Raw genomic sequence first — 23,245 nt, 5'->3', positions numbered from 1 at the left:
CCGGAGAATTTTACCCTTGATTTATTATTTTTGTCCCTGTGTTATCCCGGAGTAAGACCTTATCTTGGTCCAAGCCCTCACTGTGCACTGACTGTATTTGCCAGGCTGGAGCGGTACGGTGGTTAGCACTGCTGCCTCACAGCACAATATGTGGGGTTATAGGGTTAGGACCTTGGTGGGATTGTTGTCAGTGCAGACTCGATGGGCCGAATGGCCTCCTCCTGCACTGTAGGGATTCTGTGTTTCTATATGCTTTCTGTACAGCATCAAGCGGACCACCTGCTGTCTGTAAACCTCCAAAGTGAAGCCAGGTGATCATCATTTGGCCATATCAGCTGTCTCAGTACTCATTCCAGAAGCCTGCGGAGAACTCACTCCATCTCCCACCAGTGAAATGTATGGTGGATGAGACCTGGGCTGTGGTGTGTAAGGAATTAGAAATGTCCTTTGACGTTGGTGCCCCGAATGATCTTTCCATTTCTCTTACGCTGACAGACAGAATGCGAAAGCAAGATCTTCGAGCTCTCCCACTACTGGTTACTACGGTATTAACTGCAGTGGTATGTGCTTATCTATAGGTCGGTCATTCTTTACGACTGTCGGAGTCCGAAGGAAAACCATCGCAGCTGGAGGTTCAGTGGAGAAATTGAGCGAGTGACGTGGAATCATTTCTCACCGTATAACTTCCTGGTGAGCTCCATTCTGTTTGCAGGGTGGGGTTTTAGTGGTGAAGAAGGAGGGACCACTGAAACCGATTCTATCCAAAGGGCCTGATGTACTTACCACCTGTGAGGATAAGGGTAAAGGCTATTTGAAGGACAACTGAAATGGAGACCATGGCATCTTGGAGTAGGGGACTGTCTGAAGGGAGAGAAACATAACCCAGTAGCTGTCGGGGGTTCTATGATTAGGGGGACAGACAGGCTGTATCAACAGGATCTAGAGTTCCATGGCACAGTGGTTAGCATTGCTGCCTCGCAGCACCAAGGAGCCAGGTTCAATTCCGGTCACTGTCTGTGTGAAGTTTGCACATTCTCCCCTTGTCTGCATGGGTTTCCTCCGGGTGCTCCGGTTTCCCCCCACAGTCCAAAGATGTGCAGGTTAGGTGGATTGGCCGTGATAAATTGAGCCTTAGTGTCAGGGGGATTAGCAGGGTAAATGTGTGGGCTGATGGGAATAGGGCCCGGGTGGGATTGTGGTCGGCGCAGATTTGATGGGCCGAATGGCCTCTTTCTGCACTGTGGGGATTCTTATGATTCTATATGGGTTGTTGCTTTCTCAGTGCCAAGGGGAAGGACATCCCGAACGGGCAGGGTGAGGACCCATGTTTATACCAGCAACGTAAGAAAGAGTCAGTGAATGGTCCAGAGCACAGGAACCTGGAGCTGAACTCCAGATGGGGACAAAAGCCTGACAATTCTGCTGGAATCTTCTGAATGGGTGACTAAAGCAGAGGACACGGGAATTCCTATCAGTGTTATTCAAGCAGACTTCCAGAAGGCATTTTGATCAAGTCCCTCGTGAGATATTGTGAGCTCAGATGACTGAACGCAAAGTTTTGTCCTCGTTAAGCAGTAGACTAAGTGATGGGCACTAGGGAAATAGGGATAGTGGGCAAAATACTGGGTGGCACAGTGGTTAGCACTGCTGCTTCACAGCGCCAGGAACCTTGGGTCACTGTCTGTGTGGAGTCGACACGTTCTCCCCACGTGTGCGTGGGTTTCCTCCGGGTGCTTCGGTTTCCTCCCACACTCTGAAGGATGTGCTGATTGGATGCATTGGCCATGCTAAATTCTCCCTCAGTGCACCTGAACAGGTGCTGGAGTGTGGCGACTAGGGGATTTTTCACAGTGTTAATGTAAGCCTGCTTGTGACAAGTAAAATATAAACATAAAAGTGTTCCAATTTCCAGGATGTCCCACAAGGATCTGATTTGGGGCCTCAATAGAAAGCCACATATCCACATTTGCCAAGATGATAGGATGGATGGCAGTGTGAGCGTAACCATCATTGAGATATTGGCAGGTTGATAGAATCATAGAACCCTACAGTGCAGAAGGAGGCCATTCAACCCATCAAGTCTGCACTGACCACAATCCCACCCAGGCCCTATCCTCATAATCCCATGCATTTTCCCTAGCTAGTCCCCCTGACATTACGGTCAATTTAGCAAGGCCAATCCACCGAACCCACATGCTTTTGGACTGAGAGGAAACTGGAGCACCCGGAGGAAACCCACGCAGACTCGGGGAGAATGTACAGACTCCACACAGACAGGAACCCAGGTCCCCGGCGCTGTGAGATAGCAGTGCTAACCACCGTGCTGCTTAAGTGAATGGGCAAAGCTGTCACAAATAGATTTCATTGTAAGCAAATGTGAGATCGTCCCCTTTGGATTTGGAAAGGAAACAACAGGGTACTTAGAATCGCGGAGGCTCAAAAAGATTTTGGAGTCCAGGCTGATAGATCATTAAGATGTCATGAACAGGGTACAAAAAATAGGCTAATGGAGCGCTGGGATTAAAAACCAGATATATAGGAAAACTCAGCGGGCCGGGCAGTATCTGCGGAGAGAGAAAGAGAGTAAATGTTTGGAATTGTTTACGACTTGTTTGGAACTGAAGGAAGGTAGTTATTGTGACAGGTTTACTGTTGTCAAAAGGAGAAGTGGGGTTGGGAGGGGGGACAAGAGGGAAGGGCTGAGATGGTTAGAGGACGGAGGAAGAAACAGCATTGGCTTCAGACCATGGACTTTCCATCTTGACTTGTCTGTATCTTGTTTTCAGGAGTAGAATTAGGAAACACTTTTGCGCAGAAAGGCTGGTAGGAAGTGAGGTAATACAAATGTGAGATAATGCATTTTGGAAGGTCTAATACAGAAAGAAAATATACAGTAAATGGCAGAACCTTTAAGAGTGTTGATAGGCAGAGGGATCTGGGTGTACTAGTATACAGGTCACTTGAAAGTGGCAATGCAGATGGAGAAAGTAGTCTAGAAGGCATACAGCATGCTTGCCTTCATCGGCCAGAGCACTGAGTTTAAAAATTGGCAAGTCATGTTGCAGCTTTGTAGAATCTTAGTTAGGCCGCACTTGGAATGTAGTGTTCAATTCTGGTCGCCACACTACCAGAAGGAAGTGGAGGCTTTGGAGAGGGTACAGAAAAGAGTTACCAGGATGTTTCCTGGTATGGAGGACGTTAGCTATGAGGAGAGGTTGGAGGAACTTGTTTTCTCACTGGAACATCGAAGGTTGAGGGGCGACCTGATAGAAGCCTACACGATTATGAGAGGCAGGGACAGAGTGGATAGTCAGAAGCTTTTTCTCAGGGTGAAAGAGTCAATTACTAGGGGGCATAAGGTGTGAGGGGCACAGGTTTAAAGGAGATGTACGAGGCAAGTTTTTTTACACAGGATGGAAGGTGCCTGGAACTCACTGCCAAGGGAGGTAGTGGAAACAGATACGATGGTGAGTTTTCAGGGGTGTCTGGACAAAAACACGAATAGCATGGAAATATGGCCCCCAGAAGAGTAGGGGGTTTTAGTTCAGTCAGGCAGCATGGTCGGTGCAGGCTTGGAGGGTTGAAGGGCCTGTTCCTGTGCTGTAATTTTCTTTGTTCTTTCTTTGAAGTTTGGAACTCTCCCAATTAATTCCAGATCAAGTTTAATTTTATAACAGAGATTAAAGGGCCAAAGGTGGATCTGTGGGCTTAAGAACATAAGAAATAGGAGCAGGAGTAGGCCATCTAGCCCTTCGAGCCTGCCCCGCCATTCAGTAAGATCATGGCTGATCTGTCGTGGCTCAGTTCCACTTACCCGCCCTCTCCCCATAACCCTTAATCCCCTCTCTTATCAAAAACCCATCAACCCGCGTCTTAAAAATATTTAGCGAGGCAGCCTCCACCACTTCAACGGGCAGAGAATTCCAGAGATTCACCACCCTTTGAGTGAAGAAGTTCCTCCTCAACTCCATTCTAAACTGCCTCCCCTTTATCTTGAGGCTGTGCCCCCTAGTCCTCCTGTCTTTTTTGAGCGGGAAGAGTCTCTCCACCTCTATCCTATCCGTCCCATTCATCATCTTATACGTCTCAATGAGATCTCCCCTCATTCTTCTAAACTCTAACGAGTACAAGCCTAGTTTATTCAGCCTCTCCTCATAGCTCAACCCCCTCAACTCCGGCATCAGCCTAGTAAACCTCCTCTGCACTCCCTCCAAGGCCAAAATATCCTTGCGCAGGTGCGGCGCCCAAAACGGCACACAGTACTCCAGCTGCGGCCTCACCAATGCCCTATACAGCTGCAGCAAGACCTCCCTACTTTTATATTCAATCCCCCTCGCTATGAAGGCTAGCATCCCATTCGCCTTCCTGACAACCTGCTGCACCTGCAAGCTGGGTTTTTGCGACTCATGCACAAGGACCCCGAGGTCCCTCTGCACCGTCGCCTGCTGCAGTTTTTCGCCACATAAGTAATAGTCCTTCCTACCATTCTTCCTACCAAAGTGGACCACCTCACACTTGCCAGCATTAAATTCCATTTGCCATTTCCTGGCCCATTCGCCCAGCCTATCTAGATCCTTCTGCAGACTCTCCACACCCTCCGCACAATTTGCCTTTCCCCCAATCTTGGTGTCATCAGCAAATTTCGACACCCTACACTCGGTTCCCTCCTCCAGATCATCTATATAAATGGTAAATAGCTGAGGCCCCAGCACCGACCCCTGAGGCACCCCACTAGTCACCAACCGCCAATCCGAATAGCACCCATTGACCCCCACTCTCTGTCTCCTATTTGACAACCAATCCTCTATCCACGCTAACACCCTACCCCCAACTCCATGTCCCCTGACCTTTTGCAATAACCTCTTGTGAGGTACCTTGTCAAACGCCTTCTGAAAATCCAGAAAGACCACATCCACCGGCTCTCCTCTATCCACCGCCCTAGACACATCCTCATAGAACTCCAGTAAATTTGTCAGACACGACTTCCCTTTAATGAAACCGTGATTGCAGATTGCAGATCTGATCTAGATTGCAGATGAACCATAATTCCAGTCAATGGCTGAACAGACTCCTGGGGGTCTCCTGCAGTCCCTATATGAGGGGTGACCTTATAGAGGTTTATAAAATCATGAGGAGCATAGATAAGATGAATAGGCAGGATTGTTTCCCCAGGGTAGGGGAGTCCAATACTGGAGGGCGTACGGTTGATGGGTGAGGGGAAAGATTTGAAAGGGAACTGATGGGCAGTGTTTTCACACACAGGGTGGTGCAGCATTGGAATGAGCTGCTAGAGGAGGTAGTGGAGGCGGGTACAATTACATTCATAAGACATTTGGACAGGTACGTGGACGGGAAAAGTTTAGAGGGATATGGGACTAACACAGGCAAAATAGGACTGGTTTAGTTTAGGAAACTTGGTCAGCGTGAACGAGTTGGGCCGAAGGACTTGTTTCCATGCTGTGTATCTGTATAACCCTGTATCCCAGCAGTGTGGGAAGGGGTGGGCGGGGAGGGCTCCTATTGAAAGTAATTGCTGAAACTTTGCAGCTAAGAGTTTGATAGTTCTTTTTGTGCGGTTACCGAGCCCGTGCAGTTAGTGTTAGTGAATTCTAGTGATTAAGAAACACCAATCTGCAGTTTGTTCAGTTGGAAGTGAACACACTGCCTTGCCCCCTCCAGGCCAGCACGGAAGATGGTTTTGTGTATTGTTTGGATGCTCGATCGGATAAACCAATCTTCACGCTCAAAGCTCACGATGGAGAGGTGACGGGTAAGAATCTTCATCAAATCGCAGGTCTGAAACCACACAGGCTGTTTCTCGCACCCACTCGCTTGAAGTGTCCAGCAGAGTGTCAAAACCCGCACTCGGGACCATTTCATCTTCCCACCCTCGTCTTGGCCAGGTCATTCTGTTTAATGAACTTCAGGAAACGCGAGGATGGGGGGGGGCCTCGTGCATGGGGTGGTGGTGGTGAGGGGGTGGGGGTGGGTGGAGGTGGGGAATACCCACATGTACGAGATGGAGGGGGTGCCCGTGTGCTTGAGATGGAGGTGGGGGGGGGGGGGGGGTGCAGGCGTGCACGAGAGGTGGGGCTGCGTGCATGAAGAGGGTGTGGGCCGCGTCCCCGTGAGACCATTCACATATTGTAACTGTTGTCCTTGGTTTGGTGCAGGTAACTTGCCACTCCCATTGGTCCTCCTCCCGAGAGGGGGTTTTGCAGTGCCCATTGGCACAAAGAAGTTCAAGCTCTGAGGTAAACAGCACCAGAGAGAGGCAACGATGAACTGGCTTCAACTGGTTGAATAAATCACCTCGTTAAGTACTCGGCCATAACAGGCACCTCAGTACTGATGAACCCTATAGCGTACAGCACTGTACCTTAATCTCGCGCTGGCCCCTGTGCCCAGCTCTCCAAGACTCTCTGCCCTCTTTGTTACCATGACAGAGTGGATCTGATGAGGAACTGGGGGAGCGAACATTGAGGGTAAAGCCTCCCACCAATTCTACTTGAAGAGTGTGTTTGAATCATTGTGAATTCTCCTGTGCTCTCTGTATGTTTCTGTTACTCAGATTGTTACTTTGCAAACTGTATTCCACTCTCTGCAGCAATGACAGAGAAATGAGCTAAAGATTCAGATCAGCCACAGTCAGAATGACAAAACAGACTGGAGGCCTGTTCCTGTGAATTCCAATCCCACCCACCCCCCCCAACTCCCCTCGTGTGCTGTGTAGTTTTTCCCATTAGCCCATTCTGGGGAAGATAAACCACCGTGTTTTTAAAATGCCAATTGTTTCCTCAGGGTTGGAACTCAGTAACAAGATCCAAGGCTGCCTGGTAACATCCTCTTCAGATAAACATGTGAAGATTTGGGATATATTGGGGAATAAACCCAGCTTGGTGCATTCCAGGGATATGAAAATGGTAAGTGACTGAAAAGCTGAAGAAATGGGCTGAAGAATCAGCAGAATGTCTTAGCGCCTTACGGGGCGATGATGGGGTAGCAGTAATGCCACTGCATTAGTGATCCAGAGGCTTGAGCTAAAGCTCTGGGGACACGGGTTCAAATCCCACCAAAGCAGCTGGTGAAATTCAAATTCAATTAATTAATCAAAATAGCATAGAGCTACTCGCAGTAAACACATCAATCATTATGAAAACCCATCTGGCTCACTAAGAGTGGTTGAGTGGTTAGCACTGCTGCCTCACAGCACCAGGGACCCGGGTTCGATTCCATCCTCGGGTGAACGTGTGGAGTTTCCACGTTCTCCCTGTGGCTGCATGGATTTCCTCTGGGTGTTCCGGTTTCCTCCCACCATCCAAAGATTGCAGTGCAGGTTGGGTGGATTGGCCATGCTAAATTTCCCCTTAGTCTGCAGATTAGTTGGGTGAATAGTGGGGTTAAGGGGACTGGGCTTGGGTGGGATGTTCCGTCAGGGAGACGGTGCAGACTTGATGGGCCAAATGGCCTCCTGCCTGTAAAGATTCTATGACTAACATAGAACAGTACAGCACAGTACAGGCCCTTCGGCCCTCGATGTTGTGCCGAGCTTTGTCCGAAACCAAGATCAAGCTAACCCGCTCCCTATCAGTCTGGTGTGCTCCACATGCCTATCCAATAACCGCTTGAAAGTTCCTATAGTGTCCGACTCCACTATCACACACCCTTTAGGGAAGGGCGTCCTTACCCAGTCTGGCCTACACGTGACTCCAGATCAACAGCAATGTGGCTGACTCATAACTGCTCTCTGAAATGGCCGAGTGAGACACTCCATTCAAGGGGCAATAAAGGATGGGCATCAGATGCTGGCCTTGCCAGCGAGGCCCACATCCCATGAAAGAATGAGTGTTTGCTGGCAATGCTATTATTGCCTGAGTGCATTAACCCACTGGCACTTTGAATGTGAAACTGTGGCTACTGGTTAAGAGTTGTTAACCAGTGAGTGAGTTGTCCATGTGTTCCGCTGTTTGTTTGTTTTCACAGGAAAGCGTGTTTTTATCGCAAACATTAGTTTGATATTGGTGGAACTGTCATTCCCAATATTAAAGCTCCCAGTTTCTGTTCTTGGTGTGTGGCCTGGCATGCTGGGCTGGGTGGACGTGCAGAGTGACTGGGGCACTGACCCTGTGTGTTAAGTCATTGAACTAACTTGAACTGTGACCTTGTCCCTGTCCCTGTGGTCTGTTTGCAGGGTGTTGTGTTCTGTGCAGCTAGTTGCCCAGACTTGCCGTTTCTCTACTGTTTCGGAGGACAGAAAGGAGGCTTGCGCACGTGGGACATCAGCACTGTTTCAGCAGGTAAGGACTAGCACTGAGGACTCTGGTTTCTGAATATTGCAGGCTCTCCCAGCTAAAGGCAGAATGTTCTTCAAACAACTGAGACAGAATTCTCTGCATAATAAATCCAAAGATCATTTCCCCAGTTGGGAATCGGCAACAGTGAAGCATTATTTTAAAATGGCCAAGAGCGAGTGAAGGGTGAGGTTCGGAGAAATTTCTTTACGTGGCTGGAATGTTGAATGCTTGGCCACAGGTAGTGATCGAGGCAAGAGACCATTGAATTTTTGAAGGGAGAATTGTATAAACAGGGGAGGGGGCGGGCAGGGGGATGAATGGTGAGGTTAGTTTTCAGTCGTTCCAGCAGAGAGGTGAAGATTTTATTCAGATGGAATTTCCGATCCCTCAGATTCAACAGGAATGGGGGCGGTGTGCTGGTGGTGGTGGTGGTGGTTGTCTTGTGGTGGGGTGGGGGGCAGGGTGGTTAGCTTGGGTTGTTTCCATTGGAGCAGAGAGACTGAGGGACGGTCTGATCGAGGTGTACAAGATTGAGGGGCATGGACAGAGTGGAAAAGGAGCAGCAGCTGTTCCCCTTTGTTGAAGGGTCAGTCACAAGGGGACATGGATTCAAGGTGAGGAGCAGGAGGTTTAGGGGGGATGTGAGGAAAACCTTTGTACCCAGAGGGTGGTGATGGTCTGGAATGCGCTGCCTGGGAGGCAGGATGCCTCACAGCCTTTAAAAAGTACCTGGATAAGCACTTTGCACGTCATTAACATTCAGGGCTATGGGCCAAGTGCTGGTAAATAAGATTAGAGTCATAGAGGTTTACAGCATGCAAACAGGCCCTTCGGCCTAACTTGCCCATGCCACCCTTTTCTTTTTAACCACAAAGCTAATCCCAATTGTCCTCATTTGGCCCATATCCCTCTATACCCATTGTACCCATGTAACTGTCTAAATGCTTTTTAAAAGACAAAATTGTACCTGCCTCTACTACTACCTTTGGCAGCTTGTTGCAGACACTCACCACTCTGAAAAACTTGTCCCTCTGTATCTCTCCCCTCTCATCTTAAACCCATGCCTCTAGACTCCCCTATCTTTGGGAAAAGATATTGACTATCTAACTGATCTATGCCCCTCATTATTTTATAGACCTCTATAAGATCACCCCTCAGCCTCCTGCACTCCAGAGGAAAAAGTCCCAGTCTATCCAGCCTCTCCTTATAACTCAAACCATCAAGTCCCAGTAGTATCCTAGTAAATCTTTTCTGCACTCTTTCTAGTTTAATAATATCCTTTCAACAATAGGGTGGCACAGTCGTTAGCATTGCTGCCTCACGGCACCAGGGACCCGGGCTTGGGTGACTGACTGTTTACACATTCTCCCCGTGTCTGCATGGGTTTCCTCCAGGTGCTCCAGTTTCCTCCCACAGTCCAAAGATGCGTGGGTTAGGTGGATTGGCCATGCTAAATTGCCCCTTAGTGTCAGGGAGGACAAGTTAAGGTGGTTATGGGGATAGGGCCTGGGTGGGGTTGGTATAGACTCGATGGGCCAAATGGCGGCCGCCTCCACTGTAGGGATTCTGTGGGTGTCCAGAACTGTACACAGTATTCCTGATGTGGCCTTACCAATGTCTTGTACGACTTCAACAAAATGTCCCAACTCCTGTACTCAGTGTTCAGACCAATGAAACCAAGCATGCTGAATGCCCTCTTCACCATTCTGTCTACCTGTAACTTCACTTCCAAGGAGCTATGAACCCTGTACTCCTAGATCTCTGATTTATAACTCTCCCCACCACCCTACCATTAACTGAGTAAGTCTTACCCTAGTTTGATCTGCCAGGTGGGAGTTCAGGTGTTTCTAATGTGTCGGAGCAGATTCGATGGGCCGAAGGGCTTCTTTGCACAAAATCAGAGTAAGGGTTATAAGCAAAGTGTTTGTTTGTTGTGGAATCTTCGGGGACACTCTGAATTTTAACTCCTTTCTTTGTGATGATTTTTAGTGAACACGGCATTCGGATCTCGTGAAAGATTACAGGTACCTGCGCCCTGGGGTTCACCTGTTACTGGCCCCATGACGAGTAGCACAGCACAGAGTGCAATGGAGTCCTAGTCTGAACAACACAGACACTTTCTGCATCAACAGAGAGCTTCCTACCACTTTACAGCCTCTCTTGTTATAAATGACTGCAGAGGGAAGAATGCTGACTGATTTTTTTTTAAAAAATCTTTTTGCATTATGTAAAATTACTGAGCAGGTATCCTGTCTTATATAATGCTCTATCCTTTTTTTGTGAAATAAAGCTGGATGGTGCTTAATGCTGTGCAAGTGGTTTTTGGAGCTTCACGTTGCCGAAGATTTAACAGTGAGATCCTTGAGGAAAAGGAATCTCTGATCAGTGTTTGTCATTGGTGAGGGCAAAGGCGTTCGATTCAGATAGGATGGTCTGGCCTCCTGACTCTGCACATTGGGGAAAAGTACAGACTCGATTTGGATGCACCTACAGACAGGATTCTGTTACTCCACACACATGCACCATAGAAAGCATTCTTTCAGGTTGTATCGCAGCTTGGTATGGACCAAGACCGCAAGGAACTACAAAAGGTCATGAATGTAGCCCAGTCCATCATGCAAACCAGCCTCCCATCCATTGACTCTGTCTACTCTTTCCACTGCCTTGGCAAAGCAGCCAGCATAATTGAGGACTTCAGCATCCCAGACATTCTCTCTTCAACCATCTTCTGTTGGGAAAAGGATACAAAAGTCTGAGGTCATGTACCGACCGACTCAAGAACAGTTTCTTCCCTGCTGCCATCGAACTTGAATGGACCTACCTCGAATTAAGTTGACCTTTCTCTACACTCTAGCTATGATTGTAACACTACGTTCTATATCCTCTTCTTTCCTTCCCTATGAACAGTATGCTTCATCTGTATAGCGTGCAAGAAACAATACTTTTCACTGTATACTGATCCATTGACAATAATAAATCAAGTCAAAAAACACTTCCACAATCAAATATTTTTACTACATTTTCCTCTGTAAAATGTTGGTAGGAATGGTGGAGATTATTGGGTCAAAGAAAATGAACAGCTCACCTCAGCAGCTGAGAGCTGTCAGTACAATGAGGATGTTTGAAAGAATGGGGCCATATGGATTGAAATTTGATTTAAGTAACAGGTGGAGTTTACCCCCGAAAAGTTGGAGTTGGGATGGTCGTGTGTACGCTCCCGGGTGTACTTGCAATCCTCCAGTGTTGGGTGTCACACTGAAGGGTGTCTGAACCTTTGGTCGGGTTTAGAGGAGATTCATTTGAACGGTACCAGAGATGAAGGTCTTCCGTTTATGTCAGTGGAGAAACTCAAGGTTTTTTTTGGAAGGTTAAGGGGATATTTAATAGAGATGTACACAAGTGAGAGGATTGATCGAATAGACGAGGAGGAAAGGTGTCAGAAGAAGGGCTGGTAACCAGAGATCACAGGATTGTGGAGGTTGGCAAAGTATTGAGAGTTTTATTTTAACAGAGAGATGTTAACCATCATCAATGCACTGGCTGGAAGGATGACTGGAACAGAGTCAATAATAATTTCCAAAATGAAATGGTGAAACCCATGTTTTCGACAGCTTTTTGGTCACCTGCCCTAACATTTGATTTATTATTGTCCTGTATTGGGATACAGTGAAAAGTGCTGTTTCTTGCATGCTATACAGACAGCATACCATTTATAGAGTACATTCTTTGTAAGGCTTGGTGTCAAACTTATTTTGACATAAAACCTCTGCAAAGAATCTTGGGCGGTTTTTTAAATTGTGGGCCTAGCGTAAACGTTGCACATTAATGAGAAATGTGCAGGGCTAGGCGTGGAGTGGGAGTAATTGGGAAGCGCTTTCAAAGAGCAATCACAGGTTGTGAGGGACTGAATGGCCTCCTGCGCTGTATCATTTCTATCCAAAGAGTATCTCTGCTGTAGACCAGAGAGCGCTGGAGAAGTTGTGAGCAGAACAAAAGCTTGCGGGTCAAGAGGTGGGTTTTAATGAGAGTCTATAAGGGAGAGGGAAGGGATATCAGCATAGGGATTGGGTGCTGAAGGCTTTAGTAGTACATGTGTGTCACAGGTGATGATACATGTGCAATGGCAACTTGTAGTTAGATAGCGTCTAAAGGTGCCTCACAGGTAGGAACAATTATTAAAGTTTGACAGTGAGCTCCGTGAGATATTGAGGCAGATGACCAGAACTTTGGTCAAAAGGAGTAGATATTAAGAGATGCTTTAAAAAAGAAAGAGAAACCAAGAGATTTAGGCAAAGAATTCCAGAACTTTGCAAGTCTAATACTCAGAAATGGAGCAATTAAAATTTGGACATGAAGGAGATCAGAAATCAAGGAACTGGAAGGTCTAGAATGAGAATGAAGAGATGCAAATTAATATTCAGCACTGGTCTGTCCTGTAATAACTGAATTGGTCCTTTCCTGTAATAACTGCATTGGTCCTTTCTTGTAATAACTACACGGGTCTTTCCTGTAATAACTGCATTGGTCCTTTCCTGTAACGCTGCGCTTGAGTACTGACGCATCGCTGAGTTAAACACGCAGATTATTTGGAAACAATCAGCAGGTTACGTTTTAACTCATTTCAAAATCTAGATGTGGCCTTTCAAAAATAAATCCTGATTTAGGAACCCGGACAAATCTCTCACTGGCTATGGGAGCTGTTCCTGGAGCAGTGAACTGGGATAAACCTGCCCTCCTGACTCAGCTCTCTGAAGCTGCAAACTGATGGAAATCGTGAAGGTAAACCTCAAAACCCGCGACCCAGAGCGGCTGTTAGCTCATTGACCGCAAAACACTCAGATCAGTGCTGCTCCCGGGCAGGGACTGGGGCCTTATTCCCAACAGGATCTGGGGCTTAGTCCCAAGAGGCATTCCCAACAGGATCTGGGGCTTATTCCCAATAGGGGAGGTATTTCCAACAGGATCTGGGTCTTATTCCCAACAGGAATAGGAATAGGTATTCCTAACAGAAACTGGGGCTTATTCCCAACAGGAATAGGGGAGGTGTTCCCAACAGGATCTGGGTCGTATTCCCAACAGAAACTGGGTCTTATTCCCAGCAGGAATTGGGGAGGTATTTCCAACAGGATCTGGGTCTTATTCCCAACAGGAATAGGAATAGGTATTCCCAACAGAAACTGGGGATTATTCCCAACAGGAATAGGGGAGGTATTCCTAACAGGATGTGGGTCTTATTCCCAACAGGAATAGGGGAGGTATTCCCAACAGGATCTGGGGCTTATTCCCAATAGGAATAGGGGAGGTATTTCCAACAGGAACTGGGGTTTATTCCCAGCAGGAATCAAAATCCAATGGACCTGATCACTGGCAGTGCCGAGACAGGGTGCAGAAACATTTGGGTGTTTCAAACACTGCTTCTACTCTAAATCATTTCCAATTTATTGACCTCGGTTTGATTCTGACCGTCTGCCCAGTGTCCTGACAGTGTCACTCGCTTGTGTTTTGGTGTGGGCTGAATGGTCTCCTCGCTGTCTACAGGTGTTAATAATCTTCGCCCTGGCCCTCCTGCTGAGATACGAGTTTGGATTACCAGAGAGCCCCCCCAACCCCCAGAAGGCCCTCCTGAAGATTTTGCCAATTGTGGTCCTGATTGCTGTCGTTCAACACAACCAGCGAAGGACAGAATACTCGGTCAGACTAACAGCGGGACTCTGCTTCTCAGCTGCAGGTGAGGCACTGACACACACACACACACACACACATATACACACACACACACACAACACATGGATACATAAACTGGCACGTGCACACACATACCCACAAGCTGACACACACTGACACACACATACACACACACACAACACATGGATACATAAACTGACAGGTACACACACACGCATACCCACATGCTGACACACACACACACACAACACATGGATACATAAACTGACACGTACATGCGCACCCACATGCTGACACACACATACACACACAACACATGGATAGATAAACTGACAGGTACACACACACGCATACCCACATGCTGACACACACAACACATGGATACATAAACTGACACGTACACGTGCACCCACATGCTGACACACGCACACAACACATGGATACATAAACTGACACGTACACGTGCACCCACATGCTGACACACACACACACACAACATATGGATACCTAAACTGATGTACACACACACCAACACACTGAAATACATGGCTACACAGACATCCACACACACACGGATGCACACACTGATACTCTGACACATATGGATATACTGACACACGCAGATACAGAGACAGACACCCAGACTGACACACATTGACATATAGACACACAGATACACGGACACACAGACTGACACACAGTGAGATATGGACATACACTAGCACACAGGCACACATGGACACAGACACACATCTATGTCATCATAGAATCCCTACAGTGCAGGAGGTGACCACAGTCTGAGAGACATGCTGGTTAAGGTGCATTGGCCGTGCTAAATTCTCTCTCAGGACCCGAACAGGTGCCAGAATGTGGCAACTAGGGGATTTTCACAGTAACTTCATCGCAGTGTTAATGTACGCCTACTTGTGACATGAATAAATAAAAACTTCTTAAAAATTTAACAGACGCTAGCTCAAAAAATCCTTGAAACCCTCCCTAACAGCACTGTGGCTGTACCTACACCACAGACCCTAGTGGTTCGAGAAGGCAGCTCACCGCCGCCTTGTGTGTGGGGCACGGTGGCACAGTGGTTAGCGCTGCTGCCTCACAGCGTCAGGGACCTGGGTTCGATTCCCGACTTGGGGGGTCACTGTCTGTGCGGAGTTTGCACGTTCTCCCCGTGTCTGCGTGGGTTTCCTCCGGGCGCTCCGGTTTCCTCCCACAGCCCAACAATGTTGATTGGCCATGCTAAATTGCCCCTTCCCGTCAGGGGGAGGAAGAGGGTAAATATGTGGGGTTGTGGGGATAGGGCCTGGGTGGTGTAGATGGGCTGAGTGGCCTCGTTCTGCGCTGTAGGGGTTCTGTGATTCTCGAGGGGCAATGGGCTGGGCCCAGCCAGTGACACCCAATAGAAGGATTAAAAACTGGATGCAGGTCTCACCCTTTGTTTTACCTGCAGGTGACCTGTGCCAGCTCTATAAGCAGGAGGAGTACCTGATATTTGGTGTGATGTGTTTCGGGATAGCCTACTGTCTGTACGCCACAGCCTTTGGCTTGCGGGACGATAACTTCCTCCTGGCTTGTTTGGCCTGCGGTTCAGCGCTGGCAGTCTATCACGTTGGCACCCCGAAACTGCAGAAGGTGTCCCCGCTGGCTGCCATCAGTTACACGCTGGCAGCCCTCCTCATGCTTTGGAGAGCAATGGCTTGGTGGAGAGCCTCGCAAAACAACCGCAGCTCGGCTGCCCTCCTGGGGGCTGCCACCCTCGTCGCTTCCAATGCCGTCTTCTCGTCTCACATCTTCCAGTTCCCAGTCCCGCACACGGATTTAGTTGTGAGTTCCTCTTACTACGCGGGACAGTTACTCCTTGCTCTCTCTGCCCTTTAGGTCTTTTCACACAGCCGAGAGAGAGAGAGAGAAAAAAAATACATTTACTAATTTAAAATATTTTTTTAAATGCCGTTCTGCCCCTCATGTTCCGTTATCCAACTCTCAGCTGCGACCTCTGTTCACTTGAGGGATCCTTTCCAAAGGTTAAACCTCCCTCTCGGCGGGTCCATTGCCCGGGGTTAATCTCCCTGTCGGTGGGTCTGTCGCCCGGGGTTAATCTCCCTCTCAGTGGGTCTGTCGCCCGGGGTTAATCTCCCTCTCGGTGGGTCTGTCGCCCGGGGTTAATCTCCCTCTCGGTGGGTCTGTCGCCCGGGGTTAATCTCCCTCTCGGTGGGTCTGTCGCCCGGGGTTAATCTCCCTCTCGGCGGGTCTGTTGCCTGGGGTTAATCTCCCTGTCGGCGGGTCTGTCGCCCGGGGTTAATCTCCCTCTCGGTGGGTCTGTCGCCCGGGGTTAACCTCCCTGTCGGCGGGTCTGTCGCCCGGGGTTAATCTCCCTGTCGGCGGGTCCGTCGCTCGGGGTTAATCTCCCTCTCGGTGGGTCTGTCGCCCGGGGTTAATCTCCCTCTCGGTGGGTCTGTCGCCCGGGGTTAATCTCCCTGTCGGCGGGTCTGTCGCCCGGGGTTAATCTCCCTGTCGGCGGGTCTGTCGCCCGGGGTTAATCTCCCTCTCGGTGGGTCTGTTGCCCGGGGTTAATCTCCCTGTCGGCGGGTCTGTCGCCCGGGGTTAATCTCCCTGTCGGCGGGTCTGTCGCTCGGGGTTAATCTCCCTGTCGGCGGGTCTGTCACCCGGGGTTAATCTCCCTGTCGGCGGGTCTGTCACCCGGGGTTAATCTCCCTGTCGGCGGGTCTGTCGCCCGGGGTTAATCTCCCTGTCGGCGGGTCTGTTGATGTTTCCTCAGCCAGTCTCAGATTTCCAGCAGAAACACTCTGGGCTTTTCCCCCCGGCCCTGCAGCTACTCCCCGGCACTGCGGCGGCTCTCAGTGGTAAAACCCAGCGTTCTGCGGTCAGCGATTTGCGGCTGGAATCGATGTCAGCCTCGGGATGAAGGATCTGCCACAGTGAAAAAAAACCCCACCCCGTCCCAAAGCCAAATCCACATCCCCCCCCCCCACCCCAAAACTAGAATGATACTCAGGAATAAAGTTTGAGAGGGAATAAAATTTGGGATGAAATTGTTCTTTTACGCACATCACCGTATTTAATCCGTGGGAATAATTTAAAGAAAATTCTTCCTGCCAATCAAACCACTGCCTGAAGCCACACCCGCGGACCCCCCCTCTCAGACCCTCACCCACTTCAGAGGAGAGTGAGAGTGAGCGAGAGTAAGGGAGAGCGAGAGAGGGAGTGCCAGTGAGACGGAAAGAGAATGATGAGAGTGAGAGTGAGATAAGAGAGAGAGGGAGCGAAAGAGAGAGAGAGCAAGAGAGTGATGAGAGTGTGAGAGAGAAGAGAACAAGAGAGAAAGAGAGAGAGAGCAGGTGAGAGTGAAAGAGAGACGGAGAGAGAGAGAGAGAGAAAGAGAGTGAAAGCGAGGGACTGGGTGAGAGAGAGTGTGAGAGAACACGAGAGTGATGAGAGAGAGTGAAAGAGAGAGCGAAATGAGAGCGAGAGGGATGACAGAGAGGGATGAGAGCAAAAGAGAACGAGAGAGCAAGAAAGTGAATGAAGTGGTATTGTCGCTGGACTAGTAATCCAGGGACCCAGAATAATGCTCTGGGGACCTGGGTTCAATTCACTACCGTGACAGATCAATAAAAATCTGGAATTAAAAGTCCAATGATGACCATGAAACCATTGGCAATTGTCATTAAAAAAAAACCCTATCTAATGTTCCTTACGAAAGGAAATCTGCCATCCTCACCCGGTCTGGCCTATATGTGACTCCAGAGCCACAGCAATGTGGTTAACTCTTAACTGCCCCTCTGGAATGAGCCAGTGAGCCACTCAGTTCAAGGGGCAATCAGGGATGGGTAACAAACGCTGGTCTTGCCTGCGACACCCACATCCCGTAAAGAATAAGACCCCCCCTAAGGCCAAGGTCCTTTCCCAACAGTCACTCTCTCTCTATAAACCTGTACAGACTATCTAAATTAAAATCATCCCCGTATTAACAAGGAACACAATTAATAACATCATTTGTCGGGTCACTGCCTGAGTGGAGTCTGCACATTCTCCTGGTGTCTGCATGGGTTTCCTCTGGGTGCTCCGGTTTCCTCCCACAGTCCAAAAGATGTGCGGGTTAGGGTGCAGTGGCCGGGCTGAATTCTCCCTCAGTGTTACCCAAACGGGTGCCGGAGTGTGGCGACTGGGGGATTTTCACAGTAACTTCACTGCAGTGTTAATGTAGGGAGTGACGGAGTGGGGGGAGCAGTCGTGAGAATGGTGAAGTTAGTTTTCAACTGTTCCAGCAGAGAGGCCAATGTAGACAGAAAGGTCATTTTCTGTGTCATAATCTCTGGTTGTGTTGATGAACAGAAATTATTGAGTGTAATAATGTTTTTGATGGTAACAAGTGAAGTAAGTTGCTCCAGATAGGACTGCCTGTTAATGTTCAATAAGACAAATCTGTGTCCTGGGGCAAAGAATTTGTTGTTGACAAAAGAACTAAAGGTATTAAGTGGAAACATCTAGTTTGCTGCAGTGATTTCATTGCAGTGTTGGTGTGAGCCCTACTTGTGACACTAATAAATAAACTTTAAACATTAGTCATAGAACATTACAGCACAGTACAGGCCCTTTGGCCCTCAATGTTGTGCTGAGCTATAAGAACATAAGAACATAAGAAATAGGAGCAGGAGTAGGCCATCTAGCCCTTCGAGCCTGCCCCGCCATTCAATAAGATCATGGCTGATCTGTTGTGGCTCAGTTCCACTTTCCTGCCCTCTCCCCATAACCCTTAATCCCCTCTCTTATCAAGAACCCATCAACCCGCTTCTTAAAAATATTTAGCGAGGCAGCCTCCACCACTTCAACGGGCAGAGAATTCCAGAGATTCACCACCCTTTGAGTGAAGAAGTTCCTCCTCAACTCCGTTCTAAACCGCCTCCCCTTTATCTTGAGGCTGTGCCCCCTAGTCCTACTGTCTTTTTTGAGCGGGAAGAGTCTCTCCACCTCTATCCTATCCATCCCATTCATCATCTTATACGTCTCAATGAGATCTCCCCTCATTCTTCTAAACTCTAACGAGTACAAGCCTAGTTTATTCAGCCTCTCCTCATAGCTCAATCCCCTCAACTCCGGTATCAGCCTAGTAAACCTCCTCTGCACTCTCTCCAGGGCCAAAATATCCTTGCGCAGGTGCGGCGCCCAAAACTGCACACAGTACTCCAGCTGCGGCCTCACCAATGCCCTATACAGCTGCAGCAAGACCTCCCTACTTTTATATTCAATCCCCCTCGCTATGAAGGCCAGCATCCCATTTGCCTTCCTGACCACCTGCTGCACCTGCAAGCTGGGTTTTTGCGACTCATGCACAAGGACCCCGAGGTCCCTCTGCACCGTCGCCTGCTGCAGTTTTTCGCCACGTAAGTAATAGTCCTTCCTACCATTCTTCCTACCAAAGTGGACCACCTCACACTTGCCAACATTAAATTCCATTTGCCATTTCCTGGCCCATTCGCCCAGCCTATCTAGATCCTTCTGCAGACTCTCCACACCCTCCGCACAATTTGCCTTTCCCCCAATCTTGGTGTCATCAGCAAATTTCGACACCCTGCACTCGGTTCCCTCCTCCAGATCATCTATATAAATGGTAAATAGCTGAGGCCCCAGCACCGACCCCTGGGGCACCCCACTAGTCACCAACCGCCAATCCGAATAGCACCCATTGACCCCCACTCTCTGCCTCCTATTTGACAACCAATCCTCTATCCACGCTAACACCCTACCCCCAACTCCATGTCCCCTGACCTTCTGCAATAACCTCTTGTGAGGTACCTTGTCAAACGCCTTCTGAAAATCCAGAAAGACCACATCCACCGGCTCTCCTCTATCCACTGCCCTAGACACATCCTCATAGAACTCCAGTAAATTTGTCAGACACGACTTCCCTTTAATGAAACCGTGTTGCGTCCGCCCTATCAAGCAATTCCCTTCAAGATGCCTCGCAATTTCCTCCTTAATGACGGATTCTAACATTTTACCTACCACAGACGTTAAACTAACCGGCCTATAATTCCCCGCCTTTTGCCTGGCACCCTTCTTAAACAACGGCGTAACATTAGCCGTTTTCCAATCTTCCGGCACTTCCCCGGAATCCAGCGACGTCTGGAAAATAACCACCAAGGCATCCACTATCACCTCCGCCATTTCTTTCAGAACCCTCGGATGCATTCCATCCGGTCCTGGGGACTTGTCCACAATCAGCCCCTCCAGTCTGTCGAGCACCACCTCTCTAGTAACAGTAATGTCATTAAGACCCTCCATTCCTACCACCTTTCCATCGCTAACACCCGGCAAATTATTCACGTCCTCCTCCGTGAAGACAGAAACAAAAAAGTTATTCAAGACCTTAGCCATATCCCCATCCCCTACCACTAGCTCCCCTTTCTCATCCTCTAAAGGACCAACGTTCACCCTAGCCAGCCTCTTCCTTTTTATATATTTATAAAAACTCTTGCTATCCTTTTTTATATTAAGTGCTAGCCCAGCCTCATAGCTTCTCCTACCCTCCTTTATCAACTTCTTTGTCAATCTTTGTTGACATTTAAACCTTTCCCAATCCTCTTCTCGCCCACTACTCTTAGCTACTCTAAATTCCTCCGCTTTTAATTTAACACTTTCCTTCACCTCCTTCGTTATCCACGGCTTATTACCTCTCTTCCTACTGTCCTTTTTAACCATCGGAATAAATTTCTGCTGAGCACCAAGAAAGATCTCCTTAAAGATCCTCCACTGCTCCTCAGCAGACCTACCTTCCAACGCACTCCCCCAGTCCACATTCGCCAATTCTTCTCTCATCCTACCATACTCCCCTCTATTCAAACAAAGGACGCGTGTCCGGGAACCCACTTTCTCCTCCTCCATCTGCACCAGAAACTCCACCATACAATGATCACTCTCCCCAAGAGGATCCTTCACCGCAAGGTCCCTAATTCTACCCGCCCCATTACATAGCACCAGATCCAAGATAGCTCGCTCCCTCGTCGGCTCCAACACACACTGTTCAAGGAAATTATCCCGGCAGCATTCCAAGAACTCCTCCTCGAGCCCACCTCGTCCAACATGGGTCGACCAATCAATATGCAGATTGAAATCTCCCATAACTACTGCCGTCCCATTCCTGCACGCCGCACTTATTTGCGTGTTAACAGCCCGCCCCACCTCCAGATCATTATTCGGGGGCCTATAGACGACACCCACCAGCGTCTTCCTCCCTTTGCTGTTCCTAATCTCCACCCACAACGATTCCACGTTCTGCTCTTTGGCTCCGATATCATCCCTTGCTACCACCTTGATACTATCCTTAATCAGCAGAGCTACGCCGCCCCCTCTTTCCTCCTGCCTATCCTTCCTAAACACTTGATAGCCCTGTACATTCATCTCCCAGTCCCTGTCACCTTGCAGCCACGTCTCTGTAATGGCCACCAGATCGTATCCATTTGTGTCGATCTGCGCCACCAGCTCATCCACTTTATTCCGAATGCTTCGTGCATTCAGATAAAGCGCTTTCATCCCAGCCTTCACCTGGACCCTATTTGCCGTAACGCCACCAATTGGGACATCCTCGGCCTCTTCCCTTACCTGTACCCTATCCTTAACTTTAGACCTCGTAGCGTCACCTACCCTCGCACCCTCCCCCCCCTAATTAGTTTAAAGCCCTGTCTACAGTCCTCTTTACTCGATTCGCCAACACTCTGGTCCCAGCACGATTCAGACCAACCCCATCCCGCCCGAACAAGTCCCACCTACCCCAATACTGGTGCCAATGCCCCATAAATTCGAACCCATTCCTCCCACACCAATCCCTGAGCCACCCATTCACTTCCTTTATCCTGTCAATCCTACGCCCGTCTGCACTCAGTTCAGGCAGTAGCCCAGAGACGACCACCTTGTCGGTTCTACTTTTTAATTCCATTCCCAGCTTCTCATACTCCCTCCCCAGATCCTCAGTCCGCACTTTGCCTACGTCGCCGGCACCCACATGTACTACAACGACCGGGTTCTCACCCTCCCACTCCAGGTTCCTCTGCAGCCCAGCTGCGACATCCTGTACCCGAGCACCAGGCAGACAACACACCCTTCTGTGCACTTTGTCATTGTGACAAAGGACAGTGTCAATACTCTTCACCCCACTATCTCCAATCACTACTACGTTCCTTTTCCCCTTCTCTTTGCCTATGTCCTGCTGCATCACTGTACCGTGTGCAGTTTGCTCACCAACCTCACCTGCCTCGTCCTCTTCCAGAGTGGAAGCAAGAACCTCAAACCTGTTATGCAGATTAAGAGGCTGAGGCCTCCACTCCTCACCCCCCTTCCTCCTCCTCCCAGCAGCCCCCTTTTGTCCCTGACCCTTAGATTTAGCCAGTCTAGGGGCACCCTCTCTCCCCCTGATGAGCCTCAGTGTCTGTAGCTCAGAGGCCAGCTCATCCACCTTGAGCTGGAGCTCCTCCAGCAACCTGCACTTACTGCAGACATGGTCACTGGGAAGGACCCTGGGGTCCGCCAGTTCCCACATCATACAGAAACCACATGTCCAATCCCAAGATCAAGCTGTCCCACTCCCTATCATTCCGGTGTGCTCCATGTGCCTATCCAATAACCAACTGAAAGTTCCTAAAGTGTCCGACTCCACTATCACAGCAGGCAGTCTATTCCATACCCCAACCACTCTCTGAGTAAAGAATCTACCTCGGACATCCCTCCTATATCTCCCACCATGAGCCTTATAGTTATGCCCCCTAGTAACAGCTACATCCACCCGAGGAAATAGTCTCTGCATGTCCACTCTATCAATCCTTCTCGTCATCTTACAAACCTCTATTAAGTCGCCTCTCATTCTCCTCCGCTCTAAAGAGGAAAGCCCCAGCTCCCTCAACCTTTCCTCATAAGACCTACCCTCCAAACCAGGCAGCATCCTGGTAAATCTCCTCTGTACTCTCTCCAATGCTTCCACATCCTTCTTATAGTGAGGTGACCAGAACTGCACACAATATTCCAAATGTGGTCTCACTAACATCTGGTATAGTTGCAGCATAACCCCACGGCTCTTAAACTCAAACCCCCTGTTAATAAACGTGAACACACTATAAGCCTTCTTCACGGCTCTATCCACTTGAGTGGCAACCTTCAGAGATCTGTGGGTATGAGCCCCAAGATCTCTCTGTTCCTCCACATTCCTCAGAACCCTGCCGTCGACCCTGTAATCCACATTCAAG

The 23,245-nt window shown here is 48.9% G+C and overlaps 2 protein-coding genes across 2 annotated transcripts in view; both read left to right on the top strand.

The window, feature by feature from the left end:
* pwp1 (PWP1 homolog, endonuclein) overlaps positions 1–10,599 on the top strand; it is a 39,380-nt gene extending 28,781 nt beyond the window's left edge. Inside the window, exons 11-15 of the mRNA XM_080191356.1 lie at positions 579–690; positions 5,680–5,770; positions 6,802–6,923; positions 8,192–8,297; positions 10,284–10,599. Of these exons, the coding sequence (XP_080047482.1) occupies positions 579–690; positions 5,680–5,770; positions 6,802–6,923; positions 8,192–8,297; positions 10,284–10,393 (541 nt within the window). The 3' untranslated portion in view covers positions 10,394–10,599. The remainder of the gene's footprint in view (positions 1–578; positions 691–5,679; positions 5,771–6,801; positions 6,924–8,191; positions 8,298–10,283) is intronic.
* A 740-nt stretch (positions 10,600–11,339) lies between these two features.
* LOC145344381 (lysoplasmalogenase TMEM86B-like) lies at positions 11,340–15,866 on the top strand. Its single transcript, XM_080191508.1, has 3 exons — positions 11,340–11,396; positions 13,833–14,022; positions 15,439–15,866. The coding sequence occupies exons 1-3, from the start codon at positions 11,340–11,342 to the stop codon at positions 15,864–15,866; spliced, it is 675 nt and encodes a 224-aa protein (XP_080047634.1).
* Positions 15,867–23,245: the final 7,379 nt, after the last annotated feature.

This window comes from Carcharhinus amblyrhynchos, chromosome 6, assembly GCF_965287045.1.
Source record: "Carcharhinus amblyrhynchos chromosome 6, sCarAmb.v2.hapA, whole genome shotgun sequence".
NCBI lineage: Eukaryota > Metazoa > Chordata > Chondrichthyes > Carcharhiniformes > Carcharhinidae > Carcharhinus > Carcharhinus amblyrhynchos.
The sequence above is the reverse complement of the archived record's forward strand: the minus strand, read 5'-3'. Positions and strand labels throughout refer to the sequence as shown.